The sequence below is a fragment of the Lepidochelys olivacea genome (genome assembly GCF_965140295.1).
Source record: "Lepidochelys olivacea isolate rLepOli2 genome assembly, chromosome: 9".
Classification (NCBI taxonomy): Eukaryota; Metazoa; Chordata; order Testudines; family Cheloniidae; genus Lepidochelys; species Lepidochelys olivacea.
In genome coordinates, this window is record NC_140419.1 from 98,092,036 (window position 1) to 98,109,763 (window position 17,728).

At 42.1% G+C, this 17,728-nt stretch overlaps 1 protein-coding gene across 1 annotated transcript in view; it reads right to left on the minus strand.

The window, feature by feature from the left end:
* The window catches only part of CD40LG (CD40 ligand), a gene marked incomplete at its 5' end in the record, with an annotated part of 51,663 nt that continues 33,935 nt past the window's right edge, over positions 1–17,728 (minus strand). The window contains 4 exons of the mRNA XM_084639229.1: positions 1–484; positions 5,947–6,012; positions 7,953–7,998; positions 11,599–11,736. Coding sequence (XP_084495355.1) covers positions 114–484; positions 5,947–6,012; positions 7,953–7,998; positions 11,599–11,736 — 621 coding nt within the window. The 3' untranslated portion in view covers positions 1–113. The remainder of the gene's footprint in view (positions 485–5,946; positions 6,013–7,952; positions 7,999–11,598; positions 11,737–17,728) is intronic.

A 17,728-nucleotide genomic window follows, 5' to 3' on the forward strand; every position in this document is an offset into this window, starting at 1 on the left:
ACAAGAAAACTAAAGATGCAGAGGAACATAAATATTGGAAACCAGAAGTCACTTTGTTCAACAAAGTTGGGATTGGGCCTCCTGCAGCTCTCTTCTTCATGGCAGGTCACGTCTCAATAGAGTTTAAACATACCAAAGTATGTGTTTCCATGATCATAGTTCACTTGAGTCGAATCTGTCACATTAACAAACACCACGTCACCTTTCCGGAGTTCAAACACTCCTCCCAGGTGAGTGGATTGGAGGGCACAGTAAACACTGGATGAGCTGTGTGTATCCTGTCCCTTTAATAAGAGCCGATCAAATTCCGATGGTAGGTTCAAATAAATAAACACCGTAAATGGCGCCCCAGGAGTTTGCTTGGTGCAGAAGCTGACCTGGGAGTAGATGTAGTAGAGCCCTTCTTTTTCCACCTTCAATTTCCCTCCTTTGTAGGATATCAGGTTGCTCATAGGGGCATACCCCGTTTTCTGCCACTGTAAAACTGTGAAGGGAAAAACATCGCTTTTGAGTTGAATGAGTCAGAAATCACATTAGGAGAAAAAAATACCATTAGAACGTTTCATGTGAATGACAGGTTTCAGAGTAGCAGCCGTGTTAGTCTGTATTCGCAAAAAGAAAAGGAGGACTTGTGGCACCTTAGAAGCTCACGAAAGCTTATGCTCAAATAAATTGGTTAGTCTCTAAGGTGCCACTAGTATGTCTTTTCTTCATGTGCATGGAATCAGTCCAACCCCGAGTCTCTCTTGTCTCTTTAGACTGTAAGCTCATTGTGGTAAAAACTGTCTCTCTCAAAGTGTATCTATACCATGTAGCAAGATAACTGCTCCCCAGCACAGCTTCCCAGTCTCCATCCTGCTCCTGCCCAGATGCTCCTCCTCTGGGGCTGTGAGCACTGCCCACAGCACAGCACAGCCTCCCTCTTGCTGGGCTCCCTTCCCTGCTCTGGGAGAAAGGGGCTCTTTGTTCTTCATGGCAAGTAGTTGTATCGGTTGACATCATGTACAAGTTGACCAACGGTGATGGGAATTATTAGAGCTGGATTGGGAGCTCAAGGTGGATATTCTTTCCCTCCCCTCTGTACTCTGATGGGATCCCAGCACTAGAGTGGCCACAGATTTGCACTGCTGTCATATTTATACACAGGAAGGAAGTTGGGTTTTTTGGTTCTTAACCCACGCTGTCCCCTCTGATTGACCTGGTGTGTGGCTTAGCATTTGGCCTTCTTTATGCAGCAGAGAAGTAGTCATGGTTATAACACATTTTGCTACAAATAATAGACACAAAGAGCCAGATTCTCAACTGGTGTAAATGGTCATAGCTCCATTGAAGTCAATGCAGCCTTCAGATGCTCGGGTATTGCCTTTGAGAGGAGCTGACTCAAAGCCATGAAGAGTCCCTCTGAAAGGAATGATGGTTTTTGTATTATCAGGTGTGTTCAACACCCAGGTGCTGACATTCGTTTCTGACCTGTACACTGTCTTTACGTTCCTCCTTCCATCGCCCTCTTCCAGCTACTGAAGAGGGTGGGAATCAGGTGAGAACGTATAAAAATAATCTTGCTACAGGTTTCATTCTACAGTCATAACAGGCGCCTCCGAGCCTAGCAACTTACATACCATAAACTTTCTCGTGGCAAAACACAAATCTCCCCCAACAGCATCGGCAGCACTGTCTGCTGCATGCCAGGATGGGCTCTTGTTTGTGCACCGGCTGCCACAGTTGGTGGGGGTGAGTGGAGGTGTCAAGGACATTTGAGGAGTACGTCCTTACTCAGGTAAAATGCCCATTAGAGTCAAAGAGATATGGGTCAAAGAGCACAGGAGGGGCCTTTTCTTGGCTGACGTGTACATCCACCTTGAGCACTGTCAAATAGCGAAACTGAAATAACTAAAACCGTCTCTAATGTAGAACATGAAATATGCCAGGCAATTAGAGTCCACCTACACTGCCTGCAGCAGCTAGTCTCAGGGCCCCAGGCTACAGACTTGATCTCGCGCTACAGCGCTCAAAACAGCTGTGTAGATGTTGTGACTTAAGCTCTGAAGCCCACCCTTCTCCCTGGGCTGCCAAGCCCGAGCTCCAGCTTGAACTCTTTGGATACATCTGCCCAGCAGCTAGACACTTGTGGCTGGCCCGTGCCAGCCAAGAGGCTTGCAGGACTTGGGCTGCAGGGCTGTTTCATTGCTGTGAAGATTTCTGGGCTCGGGCTGGAGCCCGGGCTCTGGGACCCTGTGAGGTAGGAGGATCCTAGGGCTCAGGCTCCAGCCCAAGCCTGGAAGTCTATGCAGCAATGAAACAGCCCAAGCCCCACGAGCCCAAGTCGGCTGGCACAGGCCACAGTCTAGTTGCTGTGTAGACATACCTTTAGAGGGCTTTTTTTCTCTATGGGCCTGATCCTGTGCCCACTGAAGTCAATTACCAAGTTCCCATTGACTTCTCTAATGCAAAATCAAGTCCTATTGAAGTTTACTGAGCAAATATTCATTTTCAACCTTACATTAAAAAAAAAAGTCTTGATTTTTTTTTCCTAATAGGAAAAAAAGAGTGAGAATCAGGTAAGGAAGTACAAAATAAATAACTAAGGTTTTTGGAAGTTTGCTAGACCTGATGGAGTTCTGAGAGTGGCGCTAAACACAGAGCAGAATTTAAACACCCACAGGCTAATCTGGATTTAGGGCACACAGATAATCCCATTGAAGGTTCTGTCTGTTTCAGAGCAAGCTATGTGTTGAGTGACCTACTGTAGTCCAGTAAAGAGAAGAGAATGAACTCCAGCCTCGGATATTAATATGAAAATAATATCCAGTATCAGTGTTTCTAATTACCTCACAAAGAACCCAACCCTGGAGAAACTGAAATACCATTCGCTGCAATGGGAGCAGGATGGGTATCTTGACCTTTAATAGGAAGTTCTCTTAGTGAAGGAATAATCCAGCATGAGGTCTATACATGTGCATGTTACTGTCTTGTTTTCTTTTCCCCAATGGCTGAGTCTAGGCACTGAGTTCCAGCCAAACTAGTTCATTTCTGAGTGTTTGTAAGTTTGCATTATAATATCAATAGGATTACAGGGAATTTTTTTGTGATTTTTATTTGGTACAAAGGTTTCCCCAAGGTTATGTGTTGAGCTATAAAGTGGAATAAAGTCTGTGTGAGTTGTAGCGTCAGAGATGGAAAGAGCTATTGCTGTTACTGGTAATTACTCCGGAGTCAATTGAAATGTGCTTAGGTTTAGAGATTCTTACCAGATTATAGGTCTGATCTTGCAGACTCTTACTCATACACCTTTGCTCTTGCAGCCTGTCTCCTGGGCCAGGACTACTCTAGAAAATTTACCTAGTGCTGACAATTAGTGCAGCCGAGCCAGTGATGAAAATGGTATAACTGCAAGTGTAGACAAGCCCACAACCAATTCAGCACAGTTTCAGGAAACTGTTCTAGATAAATGTAATTGAGATGGTACAGAACATGGCTCTGTGGTGTCTATACATTCATTATAGTGACTAAGGGTATGTCTACGCTGCAATTACACACCCATGGCTGGCCTGTGCCAGCTCTCTCACGCTCCTGGGGCTCTGGCTAAGGGGCTGTTTAATTGCAATAGAGAGATTTGGGCTCAGGCTACAGCCCGAATTCTGGGACCCTCCCACTTTGCAGGGTCCTAGAGCCTGGCTCCAGCCTGAGCCCAAACGCCTACAGTGCAATGAAACAGCCGCATAGCCTGAGCCCCATGAGCCTGAGTCCGCTAGCACAGGCCAGTCATGAGTTTTTAATTGCAATGTAGAGATACCCTTTAAAGCCAGTGACCATCAGCGCCTTATCTAATGAGTGTTCTCCCTGTTGATATCAAAGGTGGGAAATTTTAGGGGAAATGTGGAGACAGCCTTGAGAAGAGTGAGACGCTTTGCATGCATAAAGACAACACTCATGACTAAGGGTTTGCAGGACTAGGCCTTATTCTGTTCTTACAGTTTAGCATGGGCTATTTCAGATTCTGCATATGATGAACATTACTCTTCACTTAAACCAGCCCTAACCTTCTCTACTCACAGCTGAGCCTGACAATCCCTGGTATGATGGGATTTCTTCATTTAGCAGTTTTTCTTGTAAAAATGACCACCAGAAATAACGTTCTGAAAAGCACACACATACACTACACACACATAGACCACACAAACACTCTCTCTGCTAAAGGCACCCAATTCCCCAGTCCTTCAAAGTGCATGACATGCCTACAAAATCAAATGTATTTTAGCCAGGTTTCAGCAGGAGGGTGGTCCATTTGAAAACAATGACATTATTTCCTTTTCTTAAAGACCATCTATTATTTATTTCTAGGAAACCTGATATTAAAAAAACAGAAAACAACCAATAATGAAGCAAAAGGAAACATGTTCATTGCGAGGTTTAGTTTATGTTGTCACCAAACTCCTATGCTGGAATTATTCTCTTCTAACTCACTGTAGCCTTTCAATTACACTTCACATAAGACCAAACAGAGCCCACCTTATTCAAGTGCATTGTCACAGTGGAGTCTAGTGGGCAGATGGACACGAGTAAGGCAAGCAGGAGTTAGCCTACATGAAATATCATCAGACTCAAGAATAATACTCTACATAGTTACCACTGAGTTTGATTCCCTGAAGTGTGAAACCCCATATAGGAAAATGTGTGCCCAGTGGTTAGAGCAGAGGACTGGGACTTAAGAGATCTGAGCACTATTCCTGGCTCTGCCACTGGCCTGCTGAGTGACTTTGAGCAAGTCACATCACCTCTCTGTGCCTCAGTTTCTCCATCTGTAAAATGCGGATATGCTACTCCCCTCCTTTATGAAGTGCTTTGAGCTCTATAGAAAAAGCACTACAGAAACGCTAGATATTATCATAGAATGATAGAAATGGAGGGCTGGAAGGGACCTCAAGAAGTCTTCTAGTCCAGTCCCCTGTGCTGAGGCACACTAAGTAAACCTAGACCATCTCTGACAGGTGTTTGTCCAACCTGACGGGGATTCCACAACATTCCTTGGAAGCCTATTCCGGAATTTAACTAGCTTTATAATTAGAAAGTTTTTCCTAGTATCTGACCGAATTCTCCCTTGCTGCAGATTAAGTCCATTACTTATTATCCTACTGTCAGTGGACACGGCAGAACGATCGATCACAGTCCTCTTTAGAACAGCCCTTAACATATTGGAAGACTGTTCTCAGGTCCCCCTCAGTCTTCTTTTCTCAAGGCTAAACATGCCCCGTCTTTTTAACCTTTCCTCCTAGGTTAAGCTACCTAAACCTTTTATCATTTTTGTTTCTCTTCTCTGGACTCTCTGCAGTTTATCCACATCTTTCCAAAAGCATGGCACCCAAAAATTGGACACAGTATTTCAACTGAATAGAATGGGACAATTACCTGCCACGTCTTACACACAACACTCCTGTTAATAAACCCAGAATATTAGCCTTTTTCACAACTGCATCACATTGTTGACTCATATTCAAGTTGTGACCCACAGTAACTCCCAGATCCTGTTCAGGATTTGGCTACTACAACTGCCCGGCCAGTTATTCCCCATTTTGTAGTTGTGCATTTAATTTGTCCTTCCTAAGAGAAGTACTTGCACTTGTCTTTATTGAATTTCATCTTGTTGATTTCAGACCAGTTCTCTAATTTGTCAAGATTATTTTGAATTCTAATCCTGTCCTCCAAAGTGCTTGCAACTCTGTCATTGAAAATTTTATATGCATGCCCTCCACTCCATTATTCAAGTCATTAATGAAAATATTGAATAGTACCAGACCCAGGATTGACTCCTGGGGGACTCCACTAGATATGCCCTCCCAATTATTATAATAATTATTATGATTATTTCACCACTTATAAATCCCACTTTCCCCTCCTTCTCCACCCCTCCAATTTGTGAATAGGGTCTGGCAAAGCTGAGTTCCTTACCTGATATTTTCTTGGTGCTGTTCTTGAACCCTGTTAGGTGAGCTGAAATTGGTTGCTGCCTGTCATCTGCAATCAAACAAGGCCAGTGATTTATTCATGTGTTTATCCTTATTCATTATCTTAGGCAGTACAGCGACTGCCCTAGACGCACCTCCGCGCTGTGTAATAATATTAAAGTACACAAGAGCCAGAATCATCAGGACTGATTTTAAAAAGCCTCACCCCTCATAGAAAACTTCCCTGTCTAATAGAGATAATGGCCCCGATCTTGCAATGAGCTCTATGGAAGCAGCCCCCCGTGCCCATGCTGAGACCAGTAGGACCAGGGCCTACAGTAATATTCAGTCAAAAGTCTGATCGAACAAAACGTGTACAAATTCCCATGTGTATGAATGCGAATTCGAGCTCTGATGGGCACAGCAAAGTGGGGACTTTCAGCTCAGAGTGCCCTACTGCTGACCTTGAAAGGGTGTGTTCCAGGCACTGACAGCAAAGACATCTCAGGTTCAAATGAGGTGACAGATAGAGCTTTAAATAACCAACTCCCAGACCCTGGAGGGCTGGCTGGCATGCTGAATTACCAATAGGTTGCTGGTGGGGCACAGTGTAAAGGTGTTATGCACTCACAGAAACCAACCTCACCCAGACGGTGGGATTCTGTGAACTGCAGCGACTAACCACTTCAATAAGCCTTACCCTAACACTCTCTGCTTGGGGTGAGCAGGGAATGTCTTCACTGCAGAGTTAGCCCAGGCTCTGACGCACACAAAAACCCTTTCACCCAGGTTTGATGGTGCTTTCATCCTGGATTAGCTGGGCTGGCTGGAGGTGATAGAGCCTGGGTTCCACTTTCACTTGGGCTGGTAATGTGTCCACTTTCCAGAGAGGACACAGGCTAAATCACTGAATGCTGATAGTCCACCATTGCCTTGCCCTAATTCCCCATGTGCCTAGAAGGACAGACAAATCCTCCCACAATTTACTGGGAAAGAATTATAGAGTGGCTCAATTTACTGCAGTGCCAAGCATTATGGGATGTGCCTCCAGAAGTCCTAGTGACACACATGGGTGAGTGTAGCATCAGTGAGGATGCAGTAATACAGGCAGCTAGCCTAACTTGTATGAGCTAGCCTAACTTGTATGCTCAGACTCAGGTGCTAATCACCTGGGCTAACTCTGCAGTGAAGACATTCCCTTACAGGAGCCCAGTCAAGATATGACAGATGCACCAACGGGAATGCATCAGGCAAGACTATAAAATGCACACCACCAATAAGTATTTACATGCATGCCACCTTGACATGCCTTCTGAATACGTTGTGTTTCAATCCTCCCTTTGGTTGCGGGTATAGAGCCCCACTGACTTCAAAAGGGCTTTAACTCGCTGGCTCTGATTAGCAGCAGGAACTCATTCATTTGTCTGGTACCAACACTGGCCTCACAGAGATGATGGGCATACAATACATAGTAAATAGTTGGTAAAATATTTTCTGCCTATGTAAACTAAAGGATTAGCAGCATTGGGGCACTGGCAGAACAGTGCTTTGTTACTGGTTTAGCAGATTTAGCAATTTAGCACTTTTTGGTAGCTTTCCTGGCAAGCACTTTCTATTCTTCTGACATCTTATCCTTCTCACATTCCTAGAGATGTTCTTCTGCCTCATGCTATCATGATATAATAGCACTGAAAGACCCAGATGCTGAGCAAAGGACGCCTCAAATCTTGTTCCAAAATGACATCGTAAAGCTCAAGGATTGCCATAGGTATTAAGATACTGACTCTAGACCTTCTGAAACATCATAAGGAACCAAACCTGCTGCATGGGAGTGTTGCCATTGACTTCACTGGGAGCAAAATCAGGCTCCAAGCACAGGGCAGGCCATCCCCAGATTTTTTATGTTATCGATGGTGTTTTCAATGATGCAAAGAACATTGTCTCTTGACAGACCTACTTTCCACTTTATTTCATTTAGTAAAAGTTTTCCCAGAATATCAAGAAGTGTACCTTTTTGCATTTCAAATTTTGCACCATCCTTGCTGAGTTCTGCATCCTAAAACCAGAGCATTATAAAAGGTTATTCAGAGATTTGAAATCACATTTAATTAGTGTTCCAAATACAGCACATCTAATCCTACAATGTATTTGTGATAACCAAAGGTATCAGAATAGTATCCTTGGAGTTATCTGTGACCATATAATGATATTCACAGTAAAAGCGCATCAGCATAACTGAGAACAGAGTTTGACCCATAATATTTTAGATTTACATGAAACTTATCATCCTAAAGGATTGCCGGGCCGTACGAAAGGAAATGCAGCCAATTCGGGGAGCTAGAGGGTAGGACAGCTACCAATGGGTGTAGAGCACACTGAAAAATAGTGGCAGGGTTGGGGAACCACACCTTTACTCGTATGTAAATATCCATACAGAGCAAAACAGTTTGACCCTAAAGGTTAACCTGTATTAAACTGCATGTTATTCCTTTTGTCTGACAGGAGGATGAAGGGCTGCTTGCATTTCAAATCAGATGCTTAGAACACTAAGGCATCCCCTACCTACCAGCCTCATTATACAGTAAAAATTCCATGACTGGAAAAAGATTGGAGAACAGATCACCCAATTTTTGTTCTTCTGGCAAACCACCCTGACTTCGCATTAGCAGAATCAATGCTAGTACATAAACAAAGCATAGCACTTGGGGGGACAATATAGTGCCCCTCCTACACAGATACTCTACAAGTGACATTGGTTATTACTGTTTGGCAAGGTTTGAATAAAATAAATTGACAGCTCATCATCATTGAGCGTAATCTTCTCTGTTCTCTCTAGTGCCTGAACTACCTGATCAGTATTTCTGATGTGTGGAGAGAAAATAAATATTTGAGAAAGCAGAAGGAAAAAGGCCAGTAAGTTCCCATTTTCATCACCTGTGTTGTGAGATCTTTTCTTCCCTGCAGTGCAGCCCATTGGAATTCATTTTTATGGTAAGCAATATTTTTCATTGCTTTGGTGCAGCAGATATTTAAGACCTACTACAGACCTAATTTATTTCTGTTCCCCAGCACTGGATTCAAAAGGTGTTAGTGAGGTTACAGTTTGGCCCTGAGAGCTCTATTGACTCTCGGTTCTGGGATACCTATCACCAGAACTTGTGAAAACAGCTCTGCTGGGGTCACGCGCAGCAGAGTTTTTACTTTCCGTTTGTAGCTCACGGTTTAAAGGGCCTTTTATTTTAGGTTTTATATCATGAAAATGCTGTGACAGGAAAGGTGTATTTGAAAACACTTAGAAGAATGACTTTACAGGGCAATTCAAAAAGTGTGATGCTTTCCTACAAGGCTAGAGTACAGCGCTGCAATGCTGGACTCCTCCAGCTCAGACACACTACAGGGTATTCAGAACTGATGAGCCTGGTCAGTTTCAGGCATGATTTGCTTTATCAACTAGAGCCTGATCGAAAATGTTCGGAAGGACTCCCATTTGACTTTGATGGGCTTTAGTTTAGGCCCCTGATGTGCATGCCACCAAAATCCACTTAACACAGGTAGGAAATTATTATATCTACTGAACAGAATAAACACTGCTAATTAATTATTTCAAGAGCTAGGCAGATTGAGGGCACCATCCCCTAATCTGACACCAATTCAGAGTTCATTAGCTGGTTCCCTTCACCTATTCCATTCACTAGGATATGCCAGAAGGAACTTACTGACTATACCAAATGGATCCTAGTTAGTGCCTCGTGAATGAGCTCATAGTTAAGTACCTGAATTTCAAAAAAAACATGATGATAATATGTCCCTGTAGCTGACATCAAATATCTGGAGCCTTGTGCTAGCTTAGATGTATGCGTGGAATTCTCATTAACATTAATGGCACTGCACTTCCATGTGCAAACCAAGGGCTGTGTAACATCAAGCATCTATGCCGGAGCAGAATTAAGCCTCAGATATGCTATGCACACTGTTCTCATGCATCTCGAATAACCTGCTGTTTTGCTTCTTCATGAATAGCAGACTTTTTTCTAGCTGCTGAACTGTATGTGCTGCACCTCAGCCCCAGTAATGAAAATGAGCACAGTGTCTGGGCTCAGTTCTCAAGCGCTTTGCAACTTGTGTAGTCATTGACACCTATGCAGTGTGGGTGTAAAAACACAACCAAATCTCACACTGGTGGCAGCATTTTACACCCACCTTCCAAAGGTGTTAGTAAGGTGCAAGACAGTTGAGAATCAGGCCTTCTGTGTACTGTTTAGCACACAGGGTCAGATCCTACCAGCAGCCCACAAATGGAGCTCCCTGTCCAGTTCTGCATGAAAGCTGGCATCAGAGCAATGTTAATAAATCATAGAATCATAGGACTGGAATGGACCTCGAGAGATCATCTAGTCCAGTCCCTGCACTCATGGCAGGACTAAATATTATCTAGACCATTTCTAACAGGTGTTTGTTTAACGTGCTCTTAAAAATCTCCAATGAGGGAGATTCAACAAACTCCCTAGGCAATCTGTTCCAGTGCTTAACCACCCTGACAGTTAAGAAGTTTTTCCTAATGTCCAACCTAAACTGCCCTTGCTGCAATTTAAGCCCATTGCTTCTTGTCCAATCCTCAGAAGTTAAGGAGAACAATTTTTCTCAGATACAATCTGAGATCAACTTGTAAGGCGTCAGCTCCATCACTCCCACTAAGCCGATGAGAGTTAGGGTGTCAAAGTCCTGAGTGTTGTACTGCGAACACAACCTCTTGTGTACACTTTTGTAGCTACTGTCTTGTTTGTTAAATAATGGGTGCAATTGTTGTTACATAATGTAACTCATTTTAATATAAAAAAGAGCAAATCTTGTGAAGGGCTTAGAGTGACCCAGTATTTTGTCATCTATATTTTTGCCGTCTATATTTGTCATGCTTGGTGCATTGTAAATATTGTTATGTATAATGATACTCCTGTGTAATAATTATGATGTGTTAAGTGCCACTTGTATACCATGCACCAGGGGTGCTGGAACTAGGAGTGCAGGGAGTGCGGCACCACGCCCTGGCTTGAAGTGCTTTCCATCATAGATAGGGCTTACAGTTTTGTTCAATGGCTTTCAGCTTCCCCTCTATAAACATTGTTCCAGCGGCACTGCCATGCACTATATTTAACATGGAGGAGACATGATCCGAGCCCTCTGGAGCTCACACTCTAAACAGACGCAGTAACTGAACTCCAATATAAATGAGCCTTTCCTATACCTTTGTCTTCAGTACATGATAAATAATTAAATATCATTTTATCCCATGACTGTTAAAAGTTTCATTCAATGCAAATGATCCTCAAACTTTCTAAGACAAACATTCCATTGTCAACTGGGGCAGATTGTGTGAGTAAAATTACCTACAGGTGTTTGTGTTTGTACAATCAGGCTCTATAATATTTGTTTTAGTGGGCCAGATTCTGATCACACTTACGTTAAAATAATTCCATTTACTTCAATGGAGTTATTCTGAATTTAACTCCAGTTAAAATGGGATTAGAATCTGGCCCAATATGTGGAAGTGTACAAATATTGCTTTTTAAATACAGCTTTGCAATATTGCCTGTGTGTGCCTACATATGTGGCATTGCAAATCTTTATCAGCATCTTTATTTATTTAACAGCATCTTACCTTGACGAGCAGATCCTGGAATCTGTTTATGATCTCCTTACAGTCCAATAATGATGAGCCCGCACCTTCTGGTTTCCGACATTTTTGTATTCTTCTGAGGAACAAATAATCTTCATGTAAGCTCAACTCCTGTTCCAACTGTCAGTGAGATAATAGATAAAACAGAATGCTGGAGGCCAAGTGACAAAAGAACATAAGCTCATTGTGTTCTGAAACAACGTCTCATGAAACAGTAGATCCCTACACCATACCATACCTCAAAGGCCCAATCCTGAAGGCCATACTCAAGCAAAGTTCCCACTAACTTCAATGGGAATTTTGTCCAAGTAATGGCTGTAGGATTGGGCCCCACATCAGATTTCTGTATAAAATAAATAACAGCAATTGAAACTTGCTCTCAGATCTTTTGTATTAATTTTAGGGCTGTCAATTAATCGCAGTTAACTCACGCAATTAACTCAAAAAAATAAATCGCAATTAAAAAAATGAATCACGATTAATTGCACTTATAACAATAGAATACCAATTGAAATTTATTAAATATTTTTGGATGTTTTTCTACATTTTCAATATTGATTTCAATTACAACACAGAATACAAAGTGCACAGTGCTCACTTTATATTATTATTTTTATTACAAATATATGCACTATAAAAACGATAAACAAAAGAAATAGTATTTTTCAGTTCACCTCATACAAGTACTGAAGTGCGATCTCTTTGTCGTGAAAGTGTAACTTACAAATGCAGATTTTTTTTTTTTTGGTTACATAACTGCATGCAAAAACAAAACAGTGTAAAACTTTAGAGTCTACAAGTCCACTCAGTCCTACTTCTTATTCTGCCAATTGCTAAGACAAGCAAGTTTGTTTACATTGGTAGGAGATACTGCTGCCTGCTTCTTATTTACAGTGTCACCTGAAAGTGAGAAGAGGCGTTCGCATGGCACTTTTGTAGCCAGCATTGCAAGGTATTTACATGCCAAGTATGCTAAACATTCGTATGCCCTTTCATACTTTGGCCACCATTCCAGAGGACATGCTTCCATCATGATGATGCTTGTTAAAAAAAAATGTGTTAATTAAATTTGTGACTGAACTCCTTGGGGGGAGAATTGTATGCCTCCTGCTCTGTTTTACCCACATTCTACATATATTTCATATAGCAGTCTCAGATGATGACCCAGCACATGTTTATTTTAAGAACACTTTCGCTGCAGATTTGACAAAATGCAAAGAAGGTACCGATGTGAGATTTCTAAAAATAGCTACAGCACTCAACCCAAGGTTTAAGAATCTGAAGTGCAGTCCAAAATCTGAGAGGGATGAGGTGTGGAGCATGCTTTTAGAAGTCTTAAAAGAGCAACTCTCTGATGCAGAAACTACAGAACCCAAACCACCAATAAAGAAAATCAGCCTTCTGCTGGTGGCATCTGCCTAAGATGATGAAAATGAACATGTGTCAGTCCTCACTGTTTTGGATCATTACATTAAGCAGAACCCATCATCAGCATGGAAGCATGTCCTCTGGAATGGTGGTTGAAGCATGAAGGGACATATGACTCTTTAGTGCATCTGGCGCTTAAATATCTTGCAATGCCAGCTCCAACAGTGCCATGCAAATGCCTGTTCTCACTTTCAGGTGACATTGTAAACTAGAAGCAGGCAGCACTATCTCCTGCACATTGTAACCAATCTTGTTTGTCTGAGTGATTGACTGACCAAGAAGTAGGACTGAGTGGACTTGTAGACTCTAAAGTTTTACATTGTTTTATTTTTGAATGCAGTTTTTTTTACATAATTCTACGTTTGTAAGTTCAACTTTCATGATAAAGAGATTGCACTACAGTACTTATATGAGGTGAATTGAAAATTTTTTTTTGTTTTTTACAGTGCAAATATTTGTAATAAAATATAAACATAAAATGAGCACTGTACACTTTGTATTCTGCGTTGTAATTGAAATTAATATATTTGAAAATGTAGTAAACATCCACAAATATTTAAAATAAATGGTATTCTATTGTTGTTTAACAGCGCAATTAATCACGATTAATTTTTTTAATCGCTTGACTTCCCTAATTAATTTACATGTTTCCCCTTTTCAAAAGGCAGAAGGTGAGACTTCATCAGTTGCTATAGGTATCTATGTGTGAATCTTGATGAAGAGCTTGATTCTGCCGCCCTTATTCCTGTGGAGTAGAACCTTGAATTGGTAAGAAGTCCCACTGAAATCACTGAGGCTGTATTGGGATGGAAGAACACAGACTCTGTGCCGATACACATTCCAGTGATTGGAACAGACTTCTGCATGGTCTGTGCTAGTGGATCCAAATGCAGGGTCAGACTCTCAGGACCTACTCATCGTGAGGAAAGGTGACGGATTCAGACTGTTTCTATGGTGTACGACCGCATTTCATCTTCTCTTAGACCAAAACAGTCCATTTCATAACTCAGAGAAGAAATATTTTCTTGCAATAATTAGTAATTACATTCATTCAGACAGACCGTGTTGCTTTGTTTCTCTTGAGTAGCACCGTACTGCACAAGTAGTTCCATTAAAATCAGTGGGACTACGTGCATAGTAAGGTACCACTCAAGGTGAGTACAGAATTTACAAACTGATCCACCACATGCAAACTAACCCGTTCTTAATCTTCCAGACTGTTTTGCCTCTTGTACTTTAACATTTGGAGCCGAGCTCTACATTCCATTGTTAGGGATCAGTATTAACTCATTTAAATTTAAATTAAAAATATGCAAAAATGTATATTTTTAATTTCAGTGAGAAAATATTGTCTGCATGCCTTTTAAGGAGAATACACTTTATTCTATACCCAATTAGGTAGTTTTACTTGATATATGAAGCACAGCTGGCTACTTACTGTATATCATTTCTTTTACTTGACTAAAAAATAGTTTTAGGCAAGCGACTATAAGCATAGCATGGTCTAGCGGCAGTTTGAATAAGAGCAAACTTGAAAACAGTTTTGAAATTTTGAATTCTTTAAAAAATATTGTTAGAAGCATGAAGCAGAATAATTTGGATTATGCTTATTTTAAAAAACTCCACTCTCCTTAAGTGCAACTTATTATAAAATTATCATAGGCAAATATTTAAAAAGCTTCTGAAACCTCTTCCTTTGCTAGGTATCACTGTAAAGCTCAATACTGCTGAATCTAAAATAGTATCACAAAATAAAAGATTTCACCTTACTCCCAACAAAGAGCATAGAATAATTGTCAAACTGTTCAAACCAACCAAACAATATTTTCATTCTACTGTCACTGTATTTAATCTGATAAAATAAGCAGCTTGATTTGATATAATCTACACTGCCCTTTGCTACACTATTATCATTTTGTTAATTAAAGGGGAAAACTCTTTATGACAATGTATCTTTTATTAAGTGGAAAATGAATGCATAAACAAGAATGTTTACACGATAAATGCTGCTTCTATGTAAGTACAACTATTTGCATTATTCTGCCTCATTTTTCACTGTTGTTAATCAATTTTCTTCATGCTAAATGTAAATCATTGTTAGAACCAGTCCATTTAACATGATCATATTTCTAACCTTACCTTATCCAGCTTCATGTGAAGATATAAGCAAAAAAGTACAGTCCCAATAGTCTGTGCTATAATAAATACAATAAGAAAACACATAAAAATTTTCATGGTGTTAGGTGAGCTGGTACTGATAGGTCGAGGCGTAGTTGGGCTATAAGGTTCGTTCATTCTGTGTTCAAGTGGCTGTGGCCTCCCCTTCAAAAGCACGGTGCAGAAGCAGCATGAGAACTGCCTCGCTAGCATGCTTCTCAAGATAGTTAAAGGACAGGTAGTTGTGACAGCCCACACTTCCTGGAAAAAACCCTTCGTAGTGGGTAGGTTTGTTCATTACCGTCTCCCACAACAAAAAGTGACTTGAACTTTCTTCTTTCATTCACTTCCATACTTTTTCCTATTGTTCTATCAGAAGTCAGTTGAATGTTCTTATTCCATGTATTCATACTTGCCTCGCAACGCTCCAGAAAATAAGTGTATTTTTTTCCTACTGAGGACAAACATTTCATGGCTGATGGCTTCAAAGAAATGAGGAAAACAAATCCACAAGCAAAGCTGCTGAATTTCAATGTGGAGAGTAAAAGATTGGGAAATAGTCAAAACCAACACACACAAAAAGTCTTACTTTAATTTTTGTTTGTCTCCGTGAGGAAGGATGGTTTTGTAATTAAGGACCTAGACAGGACTCAGGAGATGTGAGTTCAGTTCCTGGCTTTATCACAGTCTCCCCTTTGTGATCATGGACAAGTTGCCTAATCTCTCTATGCCTGACCTCACCATATGTGAAAAGGAGGGGTAATAATACTTCTTGCCTCTTGACTATGGCACCTTCCTGACCACAGCACCCTGGGCGGTCACCCACATCACCCACCCATAAGGTCTGCCCTACGTGACAGAATGTCCACCCCACTTGGCCTGAGGGGGGTAAATTAGGCCAATTAACCCATAGGCTGCAGCTGGAGTAAAGCCAGGGTGTATTAAGGCCTAATTGCTGATGATGTCCAGCTGGTGGAGGACCTGGGCCGGGTTTATAAAGACAGGAAGTTGGCAGCAGGAAGGAGCTGTGGGGGGAAGTAGTCTGTAGTCACTCCCTGGGAGAAGGGAGGTGTGTTTGGGGGGCTATGGTGCCAACTGGCCTGTGGTTACTCCCTGGGAGGAGGGAGTTTGGGCTGGTAAATCTAAAGCAGAGGGGAGCCAGAAGGTACAGCTGGGAAGTAGGAAGGCATCCAGGGGAAGAGCAACATGGTCTGGGAGTGTGTAGGCTACCTTTGCTAGAGAATGGGTCCGTGGACTGGAACCCAGAGTACAGGGTGGGCCTGGGTTCCCCTACCAGCCACTGGAGGAGTGGCACAGTCAGGGCAGTGAAGGGAAGACTGCCATTTTTATAGGGAGGGACTTTGATACCCAGAAGGGGTGGACTATAGTGACCTGGTTGGAGGGCTGAGTCACAAAGGAGCACCCTGAGTTCCACAGAAAGAGAGACCATGGGGCGAGGAACTCACAGAAGTGGGCATCAGATCTGGAACTAGCTAATCCCCAGAGCAATCAGTAGGAGGTGCTCCAGTGGTGAGTGGACTCCATGACACTTGCACAATTAGGTGACAATCCTGCTCACATTGAAGTCAGTGGAAGTTTAATAACTGAATTCAATAAGACCAGGTCTTTAAAGAGAGACAGTACATTGGAAATCTGGTCCCAAATATTCAATAATCCGAGGGCCAAATCCTGGAGTCCTTGCTCAGGCAAAACTCTCCAGGCATTTCACTGGGATCCCCAAGAAAGTTGGGGGAAGAGGGGTAGTCCCCCCACCTAGATATGGAGAAGCTATCCACAAGCATCACCTTTTTACTCCCACTGTCTTGGGATCAAAGCAACCAAAGCTCATGAGCGCTAACAGTTGCGGGAGTGGGATCAGCACTAATCGTAAATAACAAGCCCCTCTATTCATAGAGAGGAAAGTTGGTCTCATGGTTAATGCACTGGCCTGGGATGGAGGAAATCTGCATTCATTTCTTGGCTCTGCCACAGACTCTTTGTGTGACGCTGGACACGTAGTTCCAAATGTCACTTCATTTCTCTGGGCCTCACTTCCCCAGCTGTAACAAGGAGATGGTATCTCTTCATTTGTCTGTCTTGTCTGTTTAGACTGGAAGCTCAAGGCAGAGACTGACTCCTAGTATGTGTTTGTACAGTGTACAGCCCCAGAAGGTTTTGGGCTGAGTTGGACCCTCTCGGCACTGCTGTAACAAAATCATGGTAATCTGTGGGCTCCTAAACCATTAGCAATTAGTGGGAGGGAGTGCTTGGATTTGTGTGGAGCTGAAAGTGGATCACACCATTGCAGAGAGCCAGATCTGCAGTTGCTGTAATGTGGGATTAGCTGTTTGCAATGTAAATCAGAGGGTTAGGTCTCTTGTTCAGACAGTGATCAAACCATCATATAAAGTTGTTAAATGTAACAATCTTATCTGATGTGCACATGGTAATTAAAGAGCCAGATCCTGCGGGAGTTTGAGTGCCAGCTGTGAAATGCTGAGTGCTGCTCCACTCGCATTGACTGCAG